This window comes from Zonotrichia leucophrys, chromosome 2 (genome assembly GCF_028769735.1).
Source record: "Zonotrichia leucophrys gambelii isolate GWCS_2022_RI chromosome 2, RI_Zleu_2.0, whole genome shotgun sequence".
NCBI lineage: Eukaryota > Metazoa > Chordata > Aves > Passeriformes > Passerellidae > Zonotrichia > Zonotrichia leucophrys.
The window spans coordinates 113,369,896-113,392,099 of NC_088171.1; the positions used below are offsets into that span (position 1 = coordinate 113,369,896).

At 40.9% G+C, this 22,204-nt stretch overlaps 1 protein-coding gene across 2 annotated transcripts in view; it reads right to left on the reverse strand.

The window, feature by feature from the left end:
• ALKAL1 (ALK and LTK ligand 1) overlaps positions 1-16,580 on the reverse strand; it is a 35,955-nt gene extending 19,375 nt beyond the window's left edge. For both annotated transcript variants that reach the window (XM_064703510.1, XM_064703508.1), the window contains exons 1-2: positions 16,375-16,580; positions 15,165-15,487 (exon numbers count right to left, since the gene is read on the reverse strand). In XM_064703510.1, coding sequence (XP_064559580.1) covers positions 15,165-15,477 — 313 coding nt within the window. In that variant the 5' untranslated portion in view covers positions 15,478-15,487; positions 16,375-16,580. The remainder of the gene's footprint in view (positions 1-15,164; positions 15,488-16,374) is intronic.
• Positions 16,581-22,204: the final 5,624 nt, after the last annotated feature.

A 22,204-nucleotide genomic window follows, 5' to 3' on the forward strand; every position in this document is an offset into this window, starting at 1 on the left:
GGAAAAGAAAATGAACTTTGGTGTACATCATGAGACAGATAACTTTTAAAGCAATCCATTTTTTTCAAGTTTCTCTTTCTGAAGCACCAGAGCCATAATTGTGCTGCTGTCTCAGAAGGCGTTATGTGCTCACTTCTATTCTAAATTTATGTTCTAAATTTATGCTCATTTGTATTCTAAATTTTCTTCACTGCTGCAGTTTTTTTCTCCATTCATCTATGGTAGAAAATGAATGAAGTTTTTTTTGAGAAAGCAAGACCTTCAGTCCTGTAATCCTTGTACCTCTCTATTAAACATCACAGGACATACTGGGAGCAGATTACCCTGGCCAGAGATGCTGTGCTGTTGCACCTAGGGTCATGGTAGTCTTGCAAGCACAGTCCATTCCCAGCACAACGTGGGATGGACTGGGGAAACCTGCCCTCTTTCACGCAAGTGCAGGAAGGAGAAGAGACACAAAGTCCTCTGAGACAAACTTTTGTCTCCAGGTTTTCCTGTGTTTCACATGAAATCAGTTTTTCAATAAAAGCTTTCACAAAATCACATCAGTAAGAGTAAACAAAGTAAGTACACACTGATTTTACTTCACTTTGCTTTTTCATTGTATTATGCTGCTAACAGGAAAGAATACAGAAGTCCTATCCTTTCCCAGCTTTCTGACTTGAACTCCAAGGACCATGTTTGAGATACCACAACTGTTCATGTACTCTCAGTTTCCCACTCTCTGGGATCCACATCACCATACTGTTCAAAAGAAAAAGCATTTGTGACGGTGCAAGGGCAGAGGCTGGAAAATTAATCCAGATGTAAGAGAACAAAAGTAGGACAAACAGGCATAGGAGTATTTGGTGTTCATTTTATTATCCCTTGGAGCACTTTCAATGGATACAAAACACCTTCCCACCTTTACTCATACCAAGGTCAATCCTTCAGAAGCTATGGAGGACAACTATATTTAACCAAGGCCCATCAGTAGCCTTAGAGGCAGAAAAGGTTGACTTGCAATCAGGGCAGGATGATACAGATCTGTTCACATCCATGGTAAGGACCCAGACAGATACTTCCCCCTCTCTTCCCTGTGTCTACCCTACCCTTGCCAAGCCATTGCCCTTTGCCTTCCCCCTCCCTTGCATTCTGCTTGGCCTCTGCACTTGTCTGGACTCTGCTGAGCTGTGAGTGGGGGCAGAGAGTGACAGGAATAGTTAGCACAGAGAGTGACAGGAACAGTTAGCAATCGCTGCTATGAAGACGACTAACGGCATGAACAGTAATTCCAGGGAGGCCTTCCCACCTCAGCACAGCAATGACTATTTACGGCCTGAAAGGGCTTGCCAGCCACCAGTTCAACATCCTCTTAAGGACAACAGATTATCCCTAAAGTTGGCTCCTCCAAGACTGGGCTCTGGACTGTGGGAAGGGCATAACCTGAAGATGGTGGGAGCTAACCCACTCAAGCTACAGAAGAAACATTTAATTGCGCCTGAAGTGTCAGGATAGGTGGACTGGGAATGGGGAGGATAGCTTCTTCTGCTGTGAACTATACACATTTTTCAACACTGAGAATATTATGTTCCTCCTCTTCCCCTCAAACTTTGCTTTTTCTTCAATTAATTCACCATTTATGAAGGAAACATAATTGCTCACTAAGTGCTTAGACACCGTACTTCCATTTCTCAGAAAATGAAAACACAGCTCAGTTCTGGTTAAAAGACTACTGTAATGGTATTATCATCATCACAAACCTAAAGTAGCTGAGCCCTAGCTGCAGTATGAATGCAGAAACCAGCACGTAAGAACTGCCCTATCTAAATCAGAATATTTCCCACAGCATCTTCCAAGTATGTCTAGAAATATGATACTAAATAATTTCTCTCTGCTCTGTTCCTTTATAATGTATCAGTTACATGCTGTACCAAGTCATTCATCATCCAGACACAATTTGTACAAATATATGTCAGTCTATAAATTGGCTGTAGAAGTTTCCAAATATTTTTTTTCTGTCACATGTCTACCAGTATTTCACCTTGTCACTAGTACTATGCAAAGGATCTTAGCCAGATAATGGAAATGTGTTTCAATTGTACATGTGAAGCCTTGTCCCAAAACAATCCCATTCTTCCTGAATGTAAGATTGTCAGTCAGCTCCAGGTAATTTAATTTTGATTGCAACCAAAAATTCTTTTCAAGTTTTTCAGGTGCTAATGTCCTTCTTTGGATATTTTTCTCACTCTTATAAGGCCTTCATAATTAAATATGGGGGGGGGTGCTTGTTTTTTTTAATTTTTTATAGAGAATTTAAAAATACTAAATGAAGCATTCATTAGTGTAAGATAAAAAGTGGTGTGATTTAAAAAACATTCTCCTTTTATTCATAAAAATAACAAACATCTCTTAGATGCTCATTACAAGAAAAAAAATCTCTATGAAGTTATAAATCTTTCAAAACTACAGTTTCCCAAGAGGATATTTATAAGCTAATGTCTGTGAGCTGGGGCACAGGTCTAATTTCAAGACTGGAAGAGCTGTAATGCAAGACTACAATAAAGGGAGGAAAATAAGTGTACATCTCAATGTATCTCTTTGAGACTGGCAACTGCCAAAAACCACTGTGTGAACTGGGAGTTCCAACTGCCGCACTTAGTGACAGAATCCATTGTTTTTGTTGGAATAAAAACCAAGAGCAACTAAGAAAATAGGTTCTGTTTAGTCTTTGCTTATGTTTACAGCAATAAACCACAAAGCAGTTGTATAGAAGCTGCTCTGGCTGGTGCAATTAATGTAGGTGCTGGTGTACTCTCAAAGAACACATTTTTGAGGATTGAAAAATGCTGAAGGAGAGTATGTCCTGATTCTGTTCTCCTTGATTTCAACAGGAGCAAAACCAGGTCCTCAATCTGTGTGTAATTCACATGATCTACTTAGCTAAACAATTAAGTCACAGCTCTGACATCTGATATTTATTTTAAGTTCTTTGAGCCAGATTCTCTTTTCTGAGCCAGCCCTTTTTTCTGTTCTGGTGGCACAGAGTCCATAACACCATGGATTTTCCCAGCTGGAGATTCTACCAGCATGAATAAGTCTTTACCCATCTGGCAAAATCAGCTTTCATGGTATTTCCTGCTCTATTTTTCATGGTATTTCCTCCTCTATTTCACCCTCTGAATATTTACCATACTCTTATGAGAAAGAGTAAATTACTAGGCCTGGGCTACATTCCTCATTACCATGCTTCAAATATCCTTAACCTGTATACTTGCCTCTTCAGATTAAACCTATATGGTTAATTTGAAATAATCCTTAGGTTATTGTGACTGAGGTAAAAGCATGGTCTGCTCTGGTGCTTCTTCTGTGGTATTTCAGAAGACATACAACTGAGGATTCTTCCAGGGTGCGTCAGCAGTGACATGTCTCAGAAGCTCTAAACCCACGTACTCTGGGTCACTTCTATCTGTGCAGGCCATGCTTAATACTTTAATCAAAGTGCAAGGTCATCCCTAAAGAGCCTTAATCCAAGCATGCCAACATCTTAACCCCCATTTCCACTCTAAGAGAGCAGAAGGTGAAGACAGGTTCAACTGAAAAATTCCACACAATCTGAACAGAGTGTTTGTCAACCATTGTCTGAGTGGGGAACCTTATGGCTCCTTCTATGTTATTGTAGGGGATACATGCGATGAGAAGAAATTAGGGTGATACTAATTTAATGGAGGTGAAAAGAATCAGGATACTGCACTTACTTGTCTGCTTTAAGCAACAATGCAGTGTGGAAGTGATCTGCTGGGAAATGTGAATGCTCACAGAGGGATTGCCTGCTATGTGTGCTGCAGGATGTAATGGACAATGCTAGGACATTGTGAAGGGACCACCAGTTATTCAAACTTCATCCACACCTTTGAATATGTTCAGACCGTCAAGGGTCTGAGTCCAATCTCAAGATGCACTCAAATCCTCCTCCCTTATGCCTCTGCTCTTTTTTAATTAACTAAAATCTGGAGCTCTCCACAAGTATATGCTGGTACATAGTGTAGGCCACAGCTCTTCCCCAGTGCCTCACGGAGACTTCAGTGTCACAAACAGATATTTTCACATTATAGACTCTGCCTTGGGCAGCTGAAGAGTCATGGATTTCAGAGGGAACTGGAAACTGGTAACAAACAGGTTACCAAACAGAAGAACAAAAAAAAGGAGTAAGTATGGAAAGCATGGTTTCTAAGAAGTTAAAAGTCTGCCTGGGCATCTCACTTATTTTGTTTTATCCCCTTTAAGCTACCATACAGCCATGCCCCACTTCTGGGGAGAATTCTATTCTAAGGTGTGAGTTTCAATGAGCATTTACAATGTTCAACAAAGAGCTACCTACCCCAATTATCTTCCAAACACAATATAATGGTCCAAAAAAGTAGGCTCAGACCCTCATGTGCAGAGATTTTTGGCCAAGGAAATGAGTCAACTTGGGAGGTAAACAACATCAAAGAGAGCAATATTTAGAATGCAGCAGCTTCTTCTGATTCAATGCTTTTTAATCAACCGCTTTCCAATAATTCATTAAGACTTGAACAAAGAGATTGAAGCATTGGCTTCTTCTAGGGCTTCAGCCAAGCGTAATGAAATTATACCAGGATATATTTACAAGGTTGGATATCTTGAACTCAGCTCTAATTATGTTTATTAGTAATTCTTCAATAGCTGCTCAGAAAGCATATTTGTATTAGTTAATCCTTGCCTGTGGAGACCCTTATATTAGCTTGGCAAAAGAACATTAAGAAGGATGGATTTCTTTTTTTCCCTCTCAGCAAATCCCTGTTTCCATCAGAAAATGCTGTGGGATCAAGAAATAAGCCACTTGTAGAGTATGTGGTTACTTTTCTGCTATTACTATTAGCAATCACTTCAGAAAACAGTTAAAACTAGAAAGGATAAAGATCTAGGTTAACATACTCTGTGCATACTTCATCTTTTTTCCTTTCTCCTCCGCCAGAGATGTGAGCATGTAAAAAATAAAATACATATTTATTTTGAAAAGTAAAGAAAAAAATCTCAAAACTATTACAGATCTGCACTACAGAGTTTAAGCAAAAGATCCCTCTTTCAAAAAAATATCTAATAAACAGGATGGCATATTCCTCAAATAATTGAAATGAGAAAATGCAGGTATTTTGAAACCCTTGCTATTTTGAATATTAAGCTGTGAATATGTACTTCCCCATTTCCAAGAGGAAAGATGTATTACAATGCTAATTGTTCATTAAACTTACAAAAGGATAATTCACTGAAAATAATGAGGCATATAGAAAAAACAGATTGAACTATTCAAGGCATTATTTACTGAAGCTATCGTTCCCTATTCAATTCTATAGAATTGAAACTGATCTATTGAAAAAAAATCTGATTTTTTATGCAACAGAAAATACTTTTCATTAATTTGTCTATTAGCTACTCAGAATCATTAAACTATCAAGATATTTCAAATGATATTTCAGATGAATCCAGAGACCCCAAATTCTGCCTGGAAAGTTATTGGAGGGCTCCTGACTGAAGGCAAAACCACTCATAGGATAAGATACACACACGACATATATCTAAGTATTAAGAGGAAATTCACTTTGAGCAATTGTGCAGGACTCTATGCAAAACATTTTGGTTTAGCTATCATGGCTGCTAATAAATGTAGATTTTGGAATATTTGCATAAATTAAACACAAGAACAGCTGCAATACATCAAAGGCAATATATGAACCAGTTGAATTGACTGAATGAAAACTGATGACATGTGCTTAACTGCATGCAAGCCAAACTGAGCACTGACAAACACAGCAAACTCTGTTGGTGTGAAAGGAAATAGAACCGAGTTTGCCAGAGCTTAATTAGACCCTGCTCTTTTTTCTAAATATGAATAGGCTCCAGGTTGATTGCTGTGCAAACGGTAATGTTTAACTGTACTTTACATTTCCTGTGCTTATTTTAGAAATGTTTCTATTTCTTTCCAAATTAGAACAGATACAGAACTGTCACAGGTGGATTAATAATGTACCATTTCTCCATCATAGATAGTTTATTCTAAACTACCACTTTAAAGATGTTTCCAGGGATCATATGTCAGGTTTATACTCAGGCTAAGGTCATTTTACCCTATCATAGTTACATAAGGAGACATCTTATAAAGCATAACTAAGATCAAAATATTTTATGTGAATATTACATATAAGTGAATCAAAGATAGTGAGCTAGTTACACATACTAATACTGGAAGTTTGATCTTCATAAACAGGTGTAATATACATGCAAACATACATTTCAGTGGGCCAAAAGGTACTGAGCAGAAAGAGCTAACCTTAAATTAAAAAGCAGAAAACACTTTCTATAGTTTGTGACTGAGCAACTTTAACATTTCTCTGATTTTTTTTATACCACTGTCACTGTTATCCTGGCATTCTGAGATAGAGTGTGACTGCAAAGAAAGTGGTCCCCTAATACTTGAGAAGTTTTCTATTTATTCTAAGATAATACTTAACATATTTGTAATATTTAATCTTCAGATTTTCTCCTTCTCTCACTCCTTGTTCTGACAGGAAAGAAACAGCTATCCCAGCCAAAAGTAAAGATGGCTTTTCTGCCATTAGATGCTCAGTTCTGGAACAGTGGACTTCAGTATAAATGTGTAGTTTGGATTTATTTCAATGATTTTTAAAGCCCTGACTGCATCTTACATAGGTGATCCTCCATATTCACATATTCATATGTGAATCACACATCCATGCATGGAGTGACTCCATCATGTAGGTAATGTGGAGCCACCCTGTTCATGAGAAGTAGGTCTGAGTGTAAATTTGCTGGACCTTTGCCAGTCTTATCAACACAAATTATTTATTTTATAGTGATCCCTTTTCTGAAAGAATGAAAGTTGACTGATATCTAGAAAAGTGACTTGGTACTGAATAAAGGGGGAAAACTGTACATGTTATCTTTATATAAAAACCTGGCATTTGATCATATAATAATGGGAAGCCCGAATTGTGGTACTTTGCTAATTTACTAGTGACCATTTACTAGTCTATTGAAACTTCAGGTGCCAAGTATCAAATGAAGGCAATTAGCCTGCTCTAGATTACCTTCTGACCCAGAAGGTTTCCCTGAAGGTTACAAGAAACCCTCTTATTAGTCATCACTTTTCGTTCACTGTGTGAAAGACAAGTTCTGAAAATCTTTTTCCTAAATTTCCTAAATTGAAATTTCCGTGACAGCAGAGAAGTCTCTCATGTATTAGGCATGCTATGTGATTAACAGACTAAGAAGTAATTACTCTTAGTAATAACATCACAGCTATCTCCTTACTTATTTTAATCCAATGGGATTTAAGGGTTTTACTAATCCAGGACATACATCCACTACTGCCACATATACTGACAAGGATGCATTTTCTAACACTTCATTTCAAAGCCATCATAAATAGCACAGGTTAAGGAAGAAAAATTGTCTGGCTGTTTTACAGTAGGGTTTTATTTTGCTTTTCACTTTATTTTACAGGCTTGAGTAAAAAAGGAGAAAATAATTTGAGTAGCAAAGCCTTAATTAGATTTGTGCTATGTCACTCAGGATGCTGTCTAAAATCTGCAAGGAACATGACAATAATTGCTTTGCTGATGTAACTTTAAATGTTTTTCTTTAAGCCAAAGACACAGATTTCAAACTATGTAGTAAGACAACACATATTAAAATGCATTAGAACCAACTTACGGGAATTGAGAAAGAAAAACTTAGTAGACTTTAAAAAACAACAACAGCAAGACACAAAAAAAAGTTTAACTATTCTTAGCATTCAAAATTTTGCCTTTACCATGACTGGGTTTTGCTTGGCTACATATATTTTGACCCTGTCTTTAAAAACAAAGAATTAGGATCAAATAGTGGCCACAGTTTGTAACTCCAAACAGTATTTTCACTGGTGTTAAAGCCCATACTAAGCAAACACATTTTTAAGCACTGTTTTGGTAAAATCAGTGGAGCACTGCACATCAATGACTTCTTTGCACAAGCAGACATACTAAAACATGGGATAATATCAAAATGGACACTAATCAATCAAATGCTTGGTTCCTTCATGTGTTAAATCTTGTTTATAATCTAAAGAATTGTGCCCTGGGTATGTAATCAATAGTCAATTAAACCCCTCACTAGAGCAACTGTTTTCCAATTGGCCATCATTAAAAACCCACAAAACTTGAGTAAATAACCTCTAGGACATACGCAAAAGTAGTAACCTCTAATTCACAAGTGACAAAATGAAGCACTCATCCTTAAATTGAATAGAAAAGCCTAACCATCAACCACCAAATGTAAACATCAGCAAACAACTGAGCTGTTTTCTTTCTCTTTTTTCAGTACAATGTCATCTGAATTCATGTAATGAAAAAGAAGATATTTACCATGACTATTAAAGTGTACTTATTCGGTATGTTTTAAAACAAGTCTTACAAATCATTCATATAGGATAATGTTCCATTTCAGTTTTGGGGTATTTTTACTTCTGTGAAATGTATTGATAAACCCCCAAAAATTTTATTTTTCTAGAAAACAGGTGTTAAGAAGGGAGATATTTTCCCCTCCCAAAAACTACTTTTAAGTGACTTGGAGAGATCTTCTTTAAGAATAAAATGATCTCAATGCAGACAGTGGCCTTGCATATATTTTAGGCGTGGAGCCAGTCACTCCTTTCTCTCTGCAGCCTCTCAGTGGCTCTTTTTGTAGATGGTACATCTTTCTCAGGCATCTCATTGGTTATGAAGTTTTGTTTATAGCTTTCCACAGTGATGACTACTTTGCAATTATTTTTATGCTGAGTTAAGTACTTCAGAAAAGATAAGCCTTCATAATTCACATTAATAATATTATTCACATTAATAGCATAATTTTAGACCCACATGTGATTTAAGAGATATAATTCACCAATTATATCTCTTAAATCACATGTGGGTCTAAAACATCACATCATTCTCATGCACATTGCCCTCAAACCTTATTAATTAAAAGAGGAGTCTGTGTGCCTAGACACATGGATGTATGTATAATCCTTTTTTCATATCTTTTTCCCTGTATACATGCTTATTTAAAAAGCAACATCATCTCCACACTTGAAACGGTACTAGAGGCCTCCTATCAAACAATAAATGTATTACAAAGCCTTATACCTGTGCACTGCCCTTCTCCCACTTCTCAGAGGCTTTCCCTGACAGACTAGCGCCTGAAACAACAAACCACAAAAACACAGAGACCTGCCATTCTTTCTTGATAGAAAAATCAAATTGTGCACAATGTAAAGGAAAAAAACACACTATATATATGTGTGTATATATATATGTATATATGTGTCTATATATATGTGTGTGTGTGTGTGTATATATATATATATATATATATATATACAAACACACATACATATATATATGTATATCAGCTCTTCAATTTGCTCACAGGCTCAGGGCCAAGCTAGACTAATACAAAATTCATGCTGCTCCTCAACTACAGATGGTAATGCATGCAGATTAACTTTGAAACAAAATTTCTGATTTCTTTGCTATTCACTTTGCTGCATATTGGAGAAGTCCTGGTGTAATACAGTGAAAATTCTGACATTCATTTTTTTGGGGCCAGAGCTGCACCCACTAGTAATAGGGTGTCTTGTCATGCTAAATACAAGTCTTATAAAAATATTAAATAGGACTAAAACAAAACCCAGAAGACCTCCTCATATTTATCAAAGCAATAGCTCAACAGAAAAGCTTTTCCATATGCTGACATCCTATCTTGCTCCTGGGACAGCACAGTGCACTCTGAAATGTTTGCTGCTCAGGGTTCTGCAGTTCAACGAGGCTTCTCCCTTTTTGTGCCAGGACAGCATAATGTCTCAGATATCCTTCACTGGGATTAATGGGAGTGAGAGCAAAGCCCCTAGGAGCTCACTTCATTTGAAGCACTGCTCTATACTTCTCTGTATTTTGGGTCTCCATATATGCAATAACTACACTTTATCTTTGCTCACTCCCTCATCAGCTCTCAGGGTAGGTCCATGGGTTTGGTATTCTCCACCACAATATGGAAGACTTCTGTTTCATCCTAGACTTCAGATACCTTTTGTTCAGTGGCCTGGCTCTACTGTCTGGCAGTTGTGTTTGCCAAGCACAGAGTATTGCTGTTAAAAGTAATTTTGCACAATACACCTAAAACCCCAAGCAGGCGGGGACAGGAATGTAGCAGTGGTGTGAGATCTCAAAGCCATCTTTGGTCCAAGCACTGTGCAGAACTGAAGGAACAGACAATCTCTGCAGTGTTTGGGACTTCCTTTCATCAAAGGAAATGAAAATCTATCCCATTCACTTGTATTTTTTGGGTGGAACTGACACCTAACCATGGTACAAGCAGAGATAATAGTTCTTTTCACCAAACTCTCTATAATTTTTATTAACTCTTATCTTCTTCTAAGCTTCTAAGTCTCCTGAATGCCCAGCAATTCCTGTTAACACAATACATAAAAAAAAAAAAAAAAACACTAGCTTATTAACAGGAATAATTATCAGATGAGACTTAAGTATTAAAAAGAACCCTGTGTTATGTCATATCATATATTTTAATTTCTTAGAGACACAGTTTATATTCCTTAATCGTCTCCTCTTTTTATTCCAAATCTGTAATTACATTCACTGAAGCAGTTTAGTATTAGGCACAGCAGATCTTTCAGAATTAGGGACTTCCAGCTGTAATTATCACTACAGGAGAAATTATCATTACAGGAGATTTCTTTAAGTGAGGAAAAAACCAAAAGTTTTCTTATGCCTTACATTGGATATATGGGTTTGATTTAACCATAAACTAAAATAAAACTCAAACATATTTTTCAAATCTAATTCAGGATGAATAATGGTTAAACTAGCACTATGTCATAGGACAACTTACAGTTTTCTGCTGCTGATGTGTAAAAAATTTTGGCATAAAACTGAACTCCTAAGTGCACCCTCAAAGTTTAAATATTTTGAGGGCCAAATTCTCTTCTCTGATATGTTATTCTAAATCTGAAGTAGATATGCTCAGGAGGCTAATTTGAACATACTATTAAACTCAGAGCAATATTTGTCTTCATTCCTTCATGCTTGAAAAATGACTACTCAAAATGTTTTAAAAATGTCTTGTTGGTCTCCCAGGACAAAAGGGAAATTTCAGCCCCCTAATGCTTGTAAGTTCAGGTAGCTCCTTTCTCCACTGTGGTGGACAATATGTAAGGAAAGAATAGCCAAGCAGATTTTTTTATTTCTCAAGATTCTTTAAATCTAATTACATAGAAGCTATTCTGGTTTTGAGGAAAGTGTTTGGATAAATGTAACAAAGAAAATCGAAGGAGAATGACAAACTATTCTAGTTCTCCTGATGTGACATCCAAAAATAACCTGAAGCTGAATCTTGCCTTTGTGAAAATACATGCTTTCTTCATAAAAAAAGCTGACCACAATTATGCATCAGAAGCAGGGGATGGTTATAAAAAAGATTACCCATTGAAGAGCTTTCATCACTAAGACTAAAAAACTTTAAGACACTTCTTGGTGAAGAATATAAAATCACACTCAAGCATAAAAACTTCAGGGAAATCAGGCAAGTAAAGGATGTTATGACAGAAATTTTAATCCTACTGGATATAATAACTCTAAGGAACAACTTGTATTTTTAGTGACATCCTACCAGGAATCCTAGAAAATATGAAGCTTGCTTTTTGTTTAGTTGAAATTTCTCCTAAAGGTACTGTTTAGAGTAAGTGCTCATTCTCATTAATCAGGTCACCAAGTAAAGATAAGAGATAAGACTTTTGAACGTGTAGGGATAAAAGAGATAAGAAGTTAAGACAGCTAAATTGTTGGTGAAACTGGTATTTCTATTGCATTTGTAAGTGTTCTGGGTCATACAAGAACCATGACACAAATTTTCTAATGGTTAGGAACACATGCCATGGAATACAACCCTGGTTATTAAGGGGCAAGAAAGACCAAAGAGTCCTTTGCAGGCAGGTCAGAGCATCACACTGTCCCACGCAGCTGAGCAGGTTTGAGTGTCCACTCTATTCAGGCTTGCCCCTTTGCTCTGTGACAAAATCACAGGAAGTAGACACAACTCTTATTCCCATGGCATAGCTCTGGCCCAAGAGCTGTCCATGAACCACCTGCAGGCAACATCCAGATGGGAAAACACAGAACAAAGCCACTCTTGCTTTCATATCCTCTTTATGCATCTGAACTGAGTGGTACATGAACAATGTCTGACAGGTAAGTGTTTCACTCTTCTTTTTCCTGCCTCATCAAAGATGCCCTGTGCGTGACGTGCTTTTCCATCACAACCTCAGCTAAATGAGCAGGACCCCATAAATCTAAGGAGGAGATCCTATCCTCTCTCAGAGCTCACCCCTGGACATGTGCTGTAGCCACATGCCCTGTGCTGTCCCTAGAATTCACCCAGTGGTACTCCAGGTCAGCTTTCTCACAATACAAATAGCTAACCAAACCCCTAAATGAAATAAAAGAAAGGTGAGTGTGGAGGTGCAGCTCAGTGAGTGGCTAGACCAAAGCTGGAGAGAGTCCTGAAAGTGAGGGAATGAGAGAACCGGAGGGGAAGCACATTTCAGTCCTCCTGCTATTCAACTCATTGATAATACAGAGTAGCATCCTCAGAAAAGACCCAAAGAAAAGAGAAAACACACAGAAATCATTTGTCTTGCATTCTCTGTTCTGTATACAGTACTACTCCAGAAGCTTTTTGTTTCAAACAAAAGAAGTAATTAGCTGCTCAATTGTGTTTTAAATCAGACACTTGGGTTTGATTTTCAGCAGCTACAGACAATAAAAATACATAACTCCAGTTTCAAATGCTTGGCTGAATACTCAACTGAATGCAGCAACTTTCCTGTCTGAGGGGAAGATAAGCCTTCTGTTCAGCTGATGATCAGGTACTACCAGCCCGAGTAAAAAGCTGTCATTCATGTGTTGGTGACAGGAGTTATAAAAATGAGTTAATTACTTGTAAGAAAAGCCTTGTCACAGTCCTCTATCCCAAAAAACAAGTACACACCATCATGACAGGTACTAATTTGTATCCTTGGTATTGGTAACAAAAAATGAGATGAATATAAAAATGGGACTATTATTCAAACTTTGGATCTGCTCTTTCTAGGCTGGAGAGACCTTTGTGGCTGGCCCTAGGACACTGTACCTATGTCAGAGACAACTGGAGAATTTCTCTAAGGATGTTCGTCTGTTCCTTTTCTGTACAACATAGTTATTAAAAGTAATAACTAACAGAAAACACTATCTTACTGTGTATAATACTGATGGGTTTAAGAAAATTCCCCTTCAAAGTTACATAAATATTATGAAATATTTCTACTTTCTATAGTTAAATAGAATTATTTAGTTAAGAGCAAATATCTCAAATGGGAGAGGCTGCTGTTCAAAACAGAATTTTTTCCTTAAACCACCTGATAACATAATTCTTGCAATAATTATGGCAAAGTATAAACCTGAGACTAATTCTCAGGTTTATACTACTCTATCTTTCATACTCTTGAAAAGAAGAATGTAAGACTTCATGTACTCTGCTGCGAAAAACCATTTTACTTTTTTTCTCTTGGGCTGTGGTCTTGTCCACAGCACATAAAGAATTCAAGCCACAGTAAATAAACAGTTATGACCAGTCATGCTGATAACCTGCAGCTTCTTCTCCAGTCAGCACACAAATCCGTGGCAATCTGGTTTGGGCTGCCTTTCCACAACTACCAGAGACTTTACGGTCTGGAAAAGCAAGAATATCTGGAAGCTCACTGGGACATTACAACCCCTTACAGATGTACAGTGCAATACCTGGAGCAGATCAGGCTAAGAAGCTTCCACGGCCAGAGCACTGCTTGCTTTTTGAAGGATAAATTTTAGCCCAGTTTTCTTACAATGTGCAGCAATGTCTCTGAGCAAGTGCCGCCCTACCAATCAGTTATTTGCCTATTAACTTCTCAATTTGTCACCCAACTTCAAGCTTTTCGAAAATGGAGCTTAATTTCATTTAAAACAGGCTACTGAACAAAAAAAAGTCTACCACTGAGACTTGAGGAGGGCTGCAACTCAGCTTCACCCATTACCAGCAATCAGCCACAAGGGCGCTCTCCAGGGACACAAATCCCTAAGAAACTTAACTTCCTTGGGTTTCCTCAGTGTGGTTTCTCTCCAGCAAGGTCTGTGGCAGGCAACAAGAGAAAAATATTAGTGTGCCGCAGCCAGGGACAGTCATTCTTTTTTCTCCTTTTTTGTGACACTACACCATCCTAACTCACACAAACCCCTCAGGAAGCTCCACTCCATGAGGAAATGCTTTTGCAGGGCTCTGCATCAAGCCTGGCAGTGTCAGTCTCCTGGGCAAGGACAGTGGGACTGTCACCAGGAAGCTGTGCTTGGCCCTGAGCTGTGACTCACCAGGCAGCTGTGCTTGGTCCTGAACTGTCCCTGCCAGGCCTGGGTCGTCCCAGCCAGTGCTCCCTGTCCCAGTCTGAGCATCCTCTGAAAGGTGAAATAAGCCCCATGCCCAGTGCGGTCTGATCTTCTGCACCTGCCCTGCGAAAGTGCATCACATGGGAACCAGCAAAGTTGGAGAGGAAGTTTAAAGGAGTACGTCCAGAGAGCTGTTGCTCAGACTGGTCATTTATTCTCTTTGTGCCCATCAGAGCAGCACTCCTAAGACTGGGGAGAAACAGGGCTCCCCCAGTGCTGGGCTGCAGTACAGGGAAGTTGGAAGGCTTGCTCTGAGGGGCTGTAGCTCAATGGTGGTCGCAAGCTGACCTCCCGGCCGAAGGTGTCGAAGCCCCAGTGACCCTGTCCTCCCTCCCTTCTGTCTCGGACACCTCACAGCTCGGGCCGGGGAGCGGGGCTGGGCTGTGCTGCCCTCAGCGGGGCTCGAACTCAGCCGAGGCAGAGCCCCCGCCGCGCTGCCCCGGGAGTGGGAGCGCATCCCCGACCCGCGTTCCGCTCTCCCGCTCCCTCCCTCCCGCAGCGGGACGCGCCGGCCAAGGAGCCGTCGGGCTCGGCCGCCGGAGGCAGCGACAGGGACGGGATCCGAGGGGGCTGCATCCCAGGGCTCTCGTCTCTTACCTCCGTGCCGGGCGGCGGCGAGGAGCCGCGGGGGCGGCGGGGCGGCGGCGGCCGCGGCGGCGGCGCGGGGCTCTGTCGGAGGGGCACCGCCGCCGCTGTAGCGCCGGGAGATCACCCGCTCCCTGCGCGGCGGGCGGGGCGGCAGCGGGCGGCCCTCGTCGCCCAGGGCTTGCAGGAGGATGTCGAGGAGCGCCCCCCGCTCGGCTCCGGCGGCGGGCACGTCCCTGCCCTCGGCGCCCGGCGGCGGCGGGGCCGAGGCGAGCAGCAGGAGCACGATGGCGGGCAGCGCCTGCCGCTTCTTCGCCCCTCGCATCTCTGCGGCGCTGGGAGGAGGCAGAGAGCGAAGGCGGTCAGCGCCGGGCCCGGCCCGCACCTCACCCGCCCGCCCCCCATGCCGCGCCCGGGGCACCCCCGCCCGCCGCTCCGTTCCCGGGGCCGGGCACGGGGGGCGCGGAGCGGGGACACCGAGGGGGCTCGGAGCGGGGACACCGAGGGGGCGCGGAGCGGGGACACGGAGGGGCCGCCACCCGCCGGCCCCGCCAGCCCCGTGCGGTGCCGCCGCGCTCGCCCGGCTCCGCGGAGGCTGCGTTTAATAGACACGGATTAAGGGAAGGTTTCTGAGCGCGCCGCACATGTTCGCGGTGCCGGGTTTGTGGGGAATTTGCTCGGCTCCCTTTGGCCCCGGAGTCCCCCGCGCCCGCGGGCTCTGCCGGCGGAGCCCCCGGGATGGGCCAGCCTTGTGCACTGCCACACCGGGGGTTCGGGGAGCGAGCACGGACGGCAGCCGGATGGAGTTCACTGAGAGGCAGGTTACATTGGAAGTGCCGCACATCAGGGTAGAAAGGGCGAAAACAATTACCACAGGCTGCGGCTTCGAGAGCAGCACTTAATGCCCTAAGTAAGCTATTCTAATTATAGAGAACGGGCAGGATTAAGAGGGAGGGAGGGAAATTCTGTTATTTACAAACTGTTTTCTAGCTGGCCTGCCTTGCAAATCCTCTTGGGCGAAGGAGTTAACCGGAGCCTCAAGGGAGCCGGCTTTTCCCGACGGCTCCGGGCTCTCCCTCCCTCTCTCCCTCCCTGCCGTGCCGGGGCGCACGGCAAACCCGGGAGTACCCGGGGAGCGACCCGCGGCTCGCTGCCGAGGCAGCGGCAGCTCCTCGTTCAGCGCCGAGATCCCCTCCGGAGAGCCGGGGCTGGGGCCGCTTACCTTCAGGCAGAGGCGAGAGCGGCCGGGTGTGTGCGGGCTGCGGAGCGAGCTGTGGTGCCGCCGGCGCAGAGCCCGAGTGCCCGCGGAGGCTCCGCCGGGCGCGGAGTGGGGCGCTCGGTGCTGCGCCCGGAGATGGGGGATGCGCCCTTCAGGGCCATGCGCTTCTCTTATATAGTCCACACCGGCGTACTCATCTGAGTACTATCGACTTTAGGTGGGTGGCAGTCGATGGAGACACCTCTGGTAATCACTCTTGGGCTCAGAGAGGGTCTTTTCTGACAAACTTCCTCCTCCCCGTTTGTCCCCCGGTGGATGGCAACTGAAAGCTGCGTTTGAAGTGACTCTGATCTATTTGTGAAATTAGATTTCCCCGAAGATTGGGGAACGCTTACTAATAAAGCTGCCGGCTCAAGAGATTAAAATGTGCTTTAACTTAGCGGGATTCCCTTGGGAGTACAACAAGGAAACTATTTAATTCCCGTCTTTTTTTATTGAACCAAGAAGCCGTGAGCAAAGTCTGAAGTGTGTATAAATTTGGTTCTGTTTTGATGTCAAGGAAAGTGGTAGTCTGACTTTGGCAGGTGAATTCACAAACCATGAATCTCGTAAAAGTTTGCTTCTTCGAAACAGCTCTTTTAATTTTTGACAATGACACTTAATGAAAAGCTCACAAAACAGGTAGTGACCTAACAAAACCATTAAACCCACAGGTTTAAAAACTTGCCTCCTAAAGCCCTAAAATTAGTAAATACAATCTCAATTTTCAAAGAGCAGTTGAATGCAGGTGGTCTTGACAGATTGAAAAGCAATACACATTTTTTCAAATTTTACCAGATAATATTTTATGTTGGTATTTTTGTTGCAAGTATAACTCTTTGTCACAAGTTACCACTTAGATATTTGCTTAATAATAGTGGGACAAGAAGAAAAAATATTTGAGATATCCTGTAAGAGGTGAAAATGGGGAATTTAGATTTAAAAGAGGTTTAAACTACTCTGAATCTGCCTGGCGCACAACATTTCTCTATGAACTTTGTCTCTTTCCCCAAGCTCCTTCATTCATACCCTTCTCTAGTTGTCTCAGGCAGCAAATGCTCTGGGCTGTATCTCACAGGGACTGTGTCATTGCTGGTGATGGGAACCAGCTTCTTCCCCACATCATCCTCTGCTTGGGCCATCCTCATTCACCTTTGGGGGTGTGATCCCACAAAGATCGGAGATCAAACCATGTTTAACTAATAAAGGCATACAAAGGGTTTTATCACACTAAATTTCTTTAGAGGTCAGTGTACTGCACAAGATGCACTGGTCTGATCTGTGGATTTCCAGAATAACAGAAGCAAGGTGCCATTGTCTTTCCTGCTAGGTGATTTCCTGCTTTTGCATCTTTACTGGGTACATATAAGGAGTTTACTTTTGTCAGGCTGATGGTTAAATTCAGTGAAGAGGGAAAGGGGAGCACTAATCAGCTGAGAAATAAAGCAGCATATTAATTAACCAGCTGCAAAATAAATCCAAAATTTTCTCTCCATTTGCTCATTTGTTTCTATTATTTTACTATTCTTTTGTTTTGCCCTCAGAGATATATATTGACACCACAGAATGGAACTGAATTTTTCTATGGAACCTACCAAAGTATTGCCTTGACTGGCGCTCCTCTGAACAACTTTGTCACTAGTCATGGACTAGGTTTACATCTTCTATCCCTGGAAGCAGGTCACATGGGAAGGAAATCCATGTGGCACTGCTAAGACAGAATATTTTTGCTGCTCATAAAAATCCCAAAGTCTTTATTAGATGTCTGTTTGAGGCAGATGGCAGGATACTCATAAGGATTAAAAGTGGTATTGTAAAAGACAAGCAATTAGTCCCTCTATTCTCACCCACAGCCCCAGAGAATATCTAAGGGAGTCTGCAGACTAGCATGGCTGACTATCTAATGTTGATGGACAACATCCTGGGGCTGCCAGTTTGGGGAATTTCTAACCCCTTCAGCAAAGATTCTCAAATATGTCACCCCACGCAGCAGGTTCCTAAGATAAAAATGCTGCTACAAATACTAAGGCCATTAAATTTTGGTCTTTAATTTAAATGTTGATTATTTTAAGCTTTAAATGTTTATTATTTGAAGATTTGTATTGGAACCCAGCTAGGCCCTTTATGAGCCACCCAGTTTCACCCCTGTCCTTTACCTCTGCTGTAACTTGTTTCTCTCCTTTGGAAGATCTGTATCCTTCTTTCCTGGAATGGACATTATACCCACCCAGAGGGCAATGAACTGTTTTTTAATTAGTTTTAAGTTAGACAAAATAAACAGGTAGGTTACTTAATTTCTTATCCCTTTTTATATTATCTTTTAGTATTTTCAAAAGAATAATCAAGAAGGTTAGAAAACAAGAGTGGGCATCCCTGCTGAGAAGCTTGAGAGGCAGATCTATCAGCCCTTGAAGTTACTGCAGAGATTTTCATCCACTTCTGTAGGAGTAGGGACAAGCATTAAAATGAAAAGAACCAATTAGAACCATAGCACATCTAAATCACAAGTTTTAAGTAGCTTTTTCAGATTCTTTCTATGCTCAAGAACCTTAAAGTCTTGTGTAAAAACAAAACAAACAAAAAAGATTTGTTTTCTATTATTGTGCAAAGCCTTGTCTCCTTTAAGTTGTTTTGATATGTGAATTCATCAGAGAGCAGTTGAAAGAAGGAAGACCAGACTGCATCCAGAGGATGATGTTTTACTAATCCTGAGCAATTCTGGCAGGATGAAACCCCATTCTCATTGGCCCTTTTGTTAGCAGCTCCTGTGTTTCTCCTCATCATTATCTGGAGAAAGCATCTCAGCATGAGATTCACATCAAAGAGAACATCTTAGGGCTTCACTCAGTATCTTATTTAGGAACAGAAAACCTGTTAGTAGTGAGCCTAAATAAGTCTGGTTATTTGCTTCCTGTAGCAAACAGATTTAAACAGGTACATCACATTATTTTTCCTGTGACATCTTTTTATTTTCTGGTGTGCCTTAGCCACAAGTATGTCTGATTGAAGTTAAAAGCAAACTAGTTATGTTGAAGTATCATAGGGCTGACAGAGACTCAGAGAGATGATCTAGTGCTTTCCCTTGCTCAAGGCAGAGACAACTGTGTCTATGTCATCAGGGCTCAGCAAAAAAACTTTTAATTTCTCCCGTTAAGCTCAACACTTCATCACAAATCCATTAAATGAAAAATTGCTAAATGTGGGTTTAGAAGTGACATTTTACCTCGGGATTTACACTGAAATATAAAAATTATCTAAATGAATTCCCAAAGTCAGGCTAAAGTGATTTAAAATTTAGGTGTCTTGCTGTCTCTACATAAATCTGTCAGCCAAAGATTTCCATGGCCACTCATCTAAATCAAGAAGAAAAACAGAGAATACCTGTTTCTGTTGAAGTTCATGGGAATTTTCCTGTTGACTTTGTTGAGCAGGGATTTAATGCAGGGTTGTTACTAAAGGAGAGGCGAAGAAGTGAGAAATCACCTCAAAAATATGAATGTATTAGCCAAGGCAGTAAACTATAGTAAACTAAAGGCAGTAAACATTCAAAAATATGAATGTATTAGCCAAGGCTGTTTTAATTTCTGATAAGTAACAGAGGATTCCAGCTGTTTTCAGATCACAGCATTTCCTTAAAATCAGAGTTTTTACACAGCCATACACATGTGTGCCTGTTGAGGCTCAGTGCAGAGGACTTGATCAGATGGCCTTTTGAATACTTTTTGCAGTCCTTTGTTTCTATCAATCTATAGAAGTTTTTTGTGAGTGGCTTTTAAAGCACAGGTCATGCTAATGAACTCTCTGATGGGAAGGCCATACAGCTAAAGAAGCAAAACAGTGTCACTAAAAGAAATGTGAGAATCAATGTGCTGTATTTATATCTTAAATGAAAACTTATGCATCTCATAACTTGGTGTTACTTTTTGAACATTTTTGGTAGAAGTAGCACAGCAGAGAATTGTGGCATGTTCTTAATTGAACTCTAGATAGAGGCTTCCAGTGGTTATTCCATATAATGAAGATCATCATAATTCTCATTAAAGAATAACATATAAGTTTTATTATTACAAATGTATCTAAGCATTTTTAACTACAAAGCTGTAATGATCTTTACTGGCCTTATCATTAATAAATTCTACAATTAAGTCACCTTTATGGCTTGGGGGATATTTTGCACCCTCAATTACAGTATAATGAGTCTTTTTTTTAGGCCCCTTTCTCCCTTGTGGTCTGGAAGGCTGAGCTGGAAACACGAAGAAATTTCTGACATAGAGATTTTAAAAAATAACCTGAAAACTAACCTACAAATTGTTTAGCAGGAGGCAGAGAGGACCTAGGGAGAACACTGAGGAGCCAAGTTTGGTAGGACTATGAAATAAGTCCTTCTATATTCTTTTCTTTTTCCTGAAACAGTTTCAGTAGTGGAGGTTTTGTGTCTGCACTGACTGACTGTCTGCAGCTGGGACTGTTCAGCTGAAGGTGGCACATGGGACAAACCACCAGAGTCTGTAGATGTTATTTCACAAGAACTTGACCCAAATAGTTTTTCTTTTAGCAGAGCTGATATTGAGAACTTAATAGCAAGAAATAAACATGGCTTGCCTTTTAAATCATTCCCTGGACAAAATCTTCTAAAGAAAAATAAAAATACTTTAAAACCTTGAAAGATTTTCCAGGATCTGAGAGTTGTGTGCTGAGGACAACTGGTCTCAAGGGCTGAGAAATAATCTATCTGCTCAAAGGACCCTTTGAGCTGCTTGCAGTTCTTCACAAAGGCTGGAACATGGAAGGTATGAAGGCAATTATTTCTATTACCACAACTCTGAAGACTGACAGCTTAGCTAACTTTTAAAAAATATCCAATAGTGGCTTGGTTTGTTGTCACCTTTTGATTTTGGCCAGAATTACATTTAAGAAGGACAAAGCAAACTCTCCACCAAAAGAATCCTGCTGCAGGCACCTGCTGTTATCTGACCCCAGAATATCAAAACTAGATACCAAATTGTCCCACTGGTTTGAGCCTTTTCCTCAGCTCTGTCAGATGCACAGCAAAAGACAGAAGTTCTTTTTCTGAGGTAATGACAGCTTATTGCACCTGTCATTATAGCAGCTAAAAGATTTTATTTGTAGACGCAGCAAGTTTAAATTAAACCTCTAGCCTGGCACAGAAGACATCTTTACCATTATGCCCCTTGGGACAGCAAATTCATGACAGCAACTTCCTGACAGCACCAAAAAGCTGGCTGGTAACAAGAACACCAAACAGGACAAACCAGGACACCGAAAAGCTGTGCAGGTGCCATGACTTCCTTGAAGAGATCCATCCAACCAACATGAGGATCGTTACCCAAACTTTTCCTCTCAACAACACCAAAGACTGAGTGACATTTTCAGGGCTTGGCAACAAAGGCAGTATCAAGACTTGGCATTCAAATAATGGAGTTACTGATTCAGAAAAAAAAAAAAAAATTAATTTCATCTTGCGATGAGAGCCTTCATCAGGAGAGCCTGAACGCAGGGATTTTTGTGGATGAAAAAGTTCAAGGGCTACATTCAATACAGATGGAGAATCACTCCAGGTGTGCTGCAGCAGAGTGGTCTGAGTTTAGAGCTCACTGACCTCCACTGCTGATATTATCAACTTTTAAAACAGAACAAGAAAAAATGGATGTAAGTGTTGTGTCAGTGGTGAAAGAGGAGGCTTGAAAGTTTTAGAAGAAATGAACTGTAGGGACCCAAATGAAACAGTCCTCCAGCTTAGCTTCATGTTACTTCCAAAGCAGAATTTAAGACA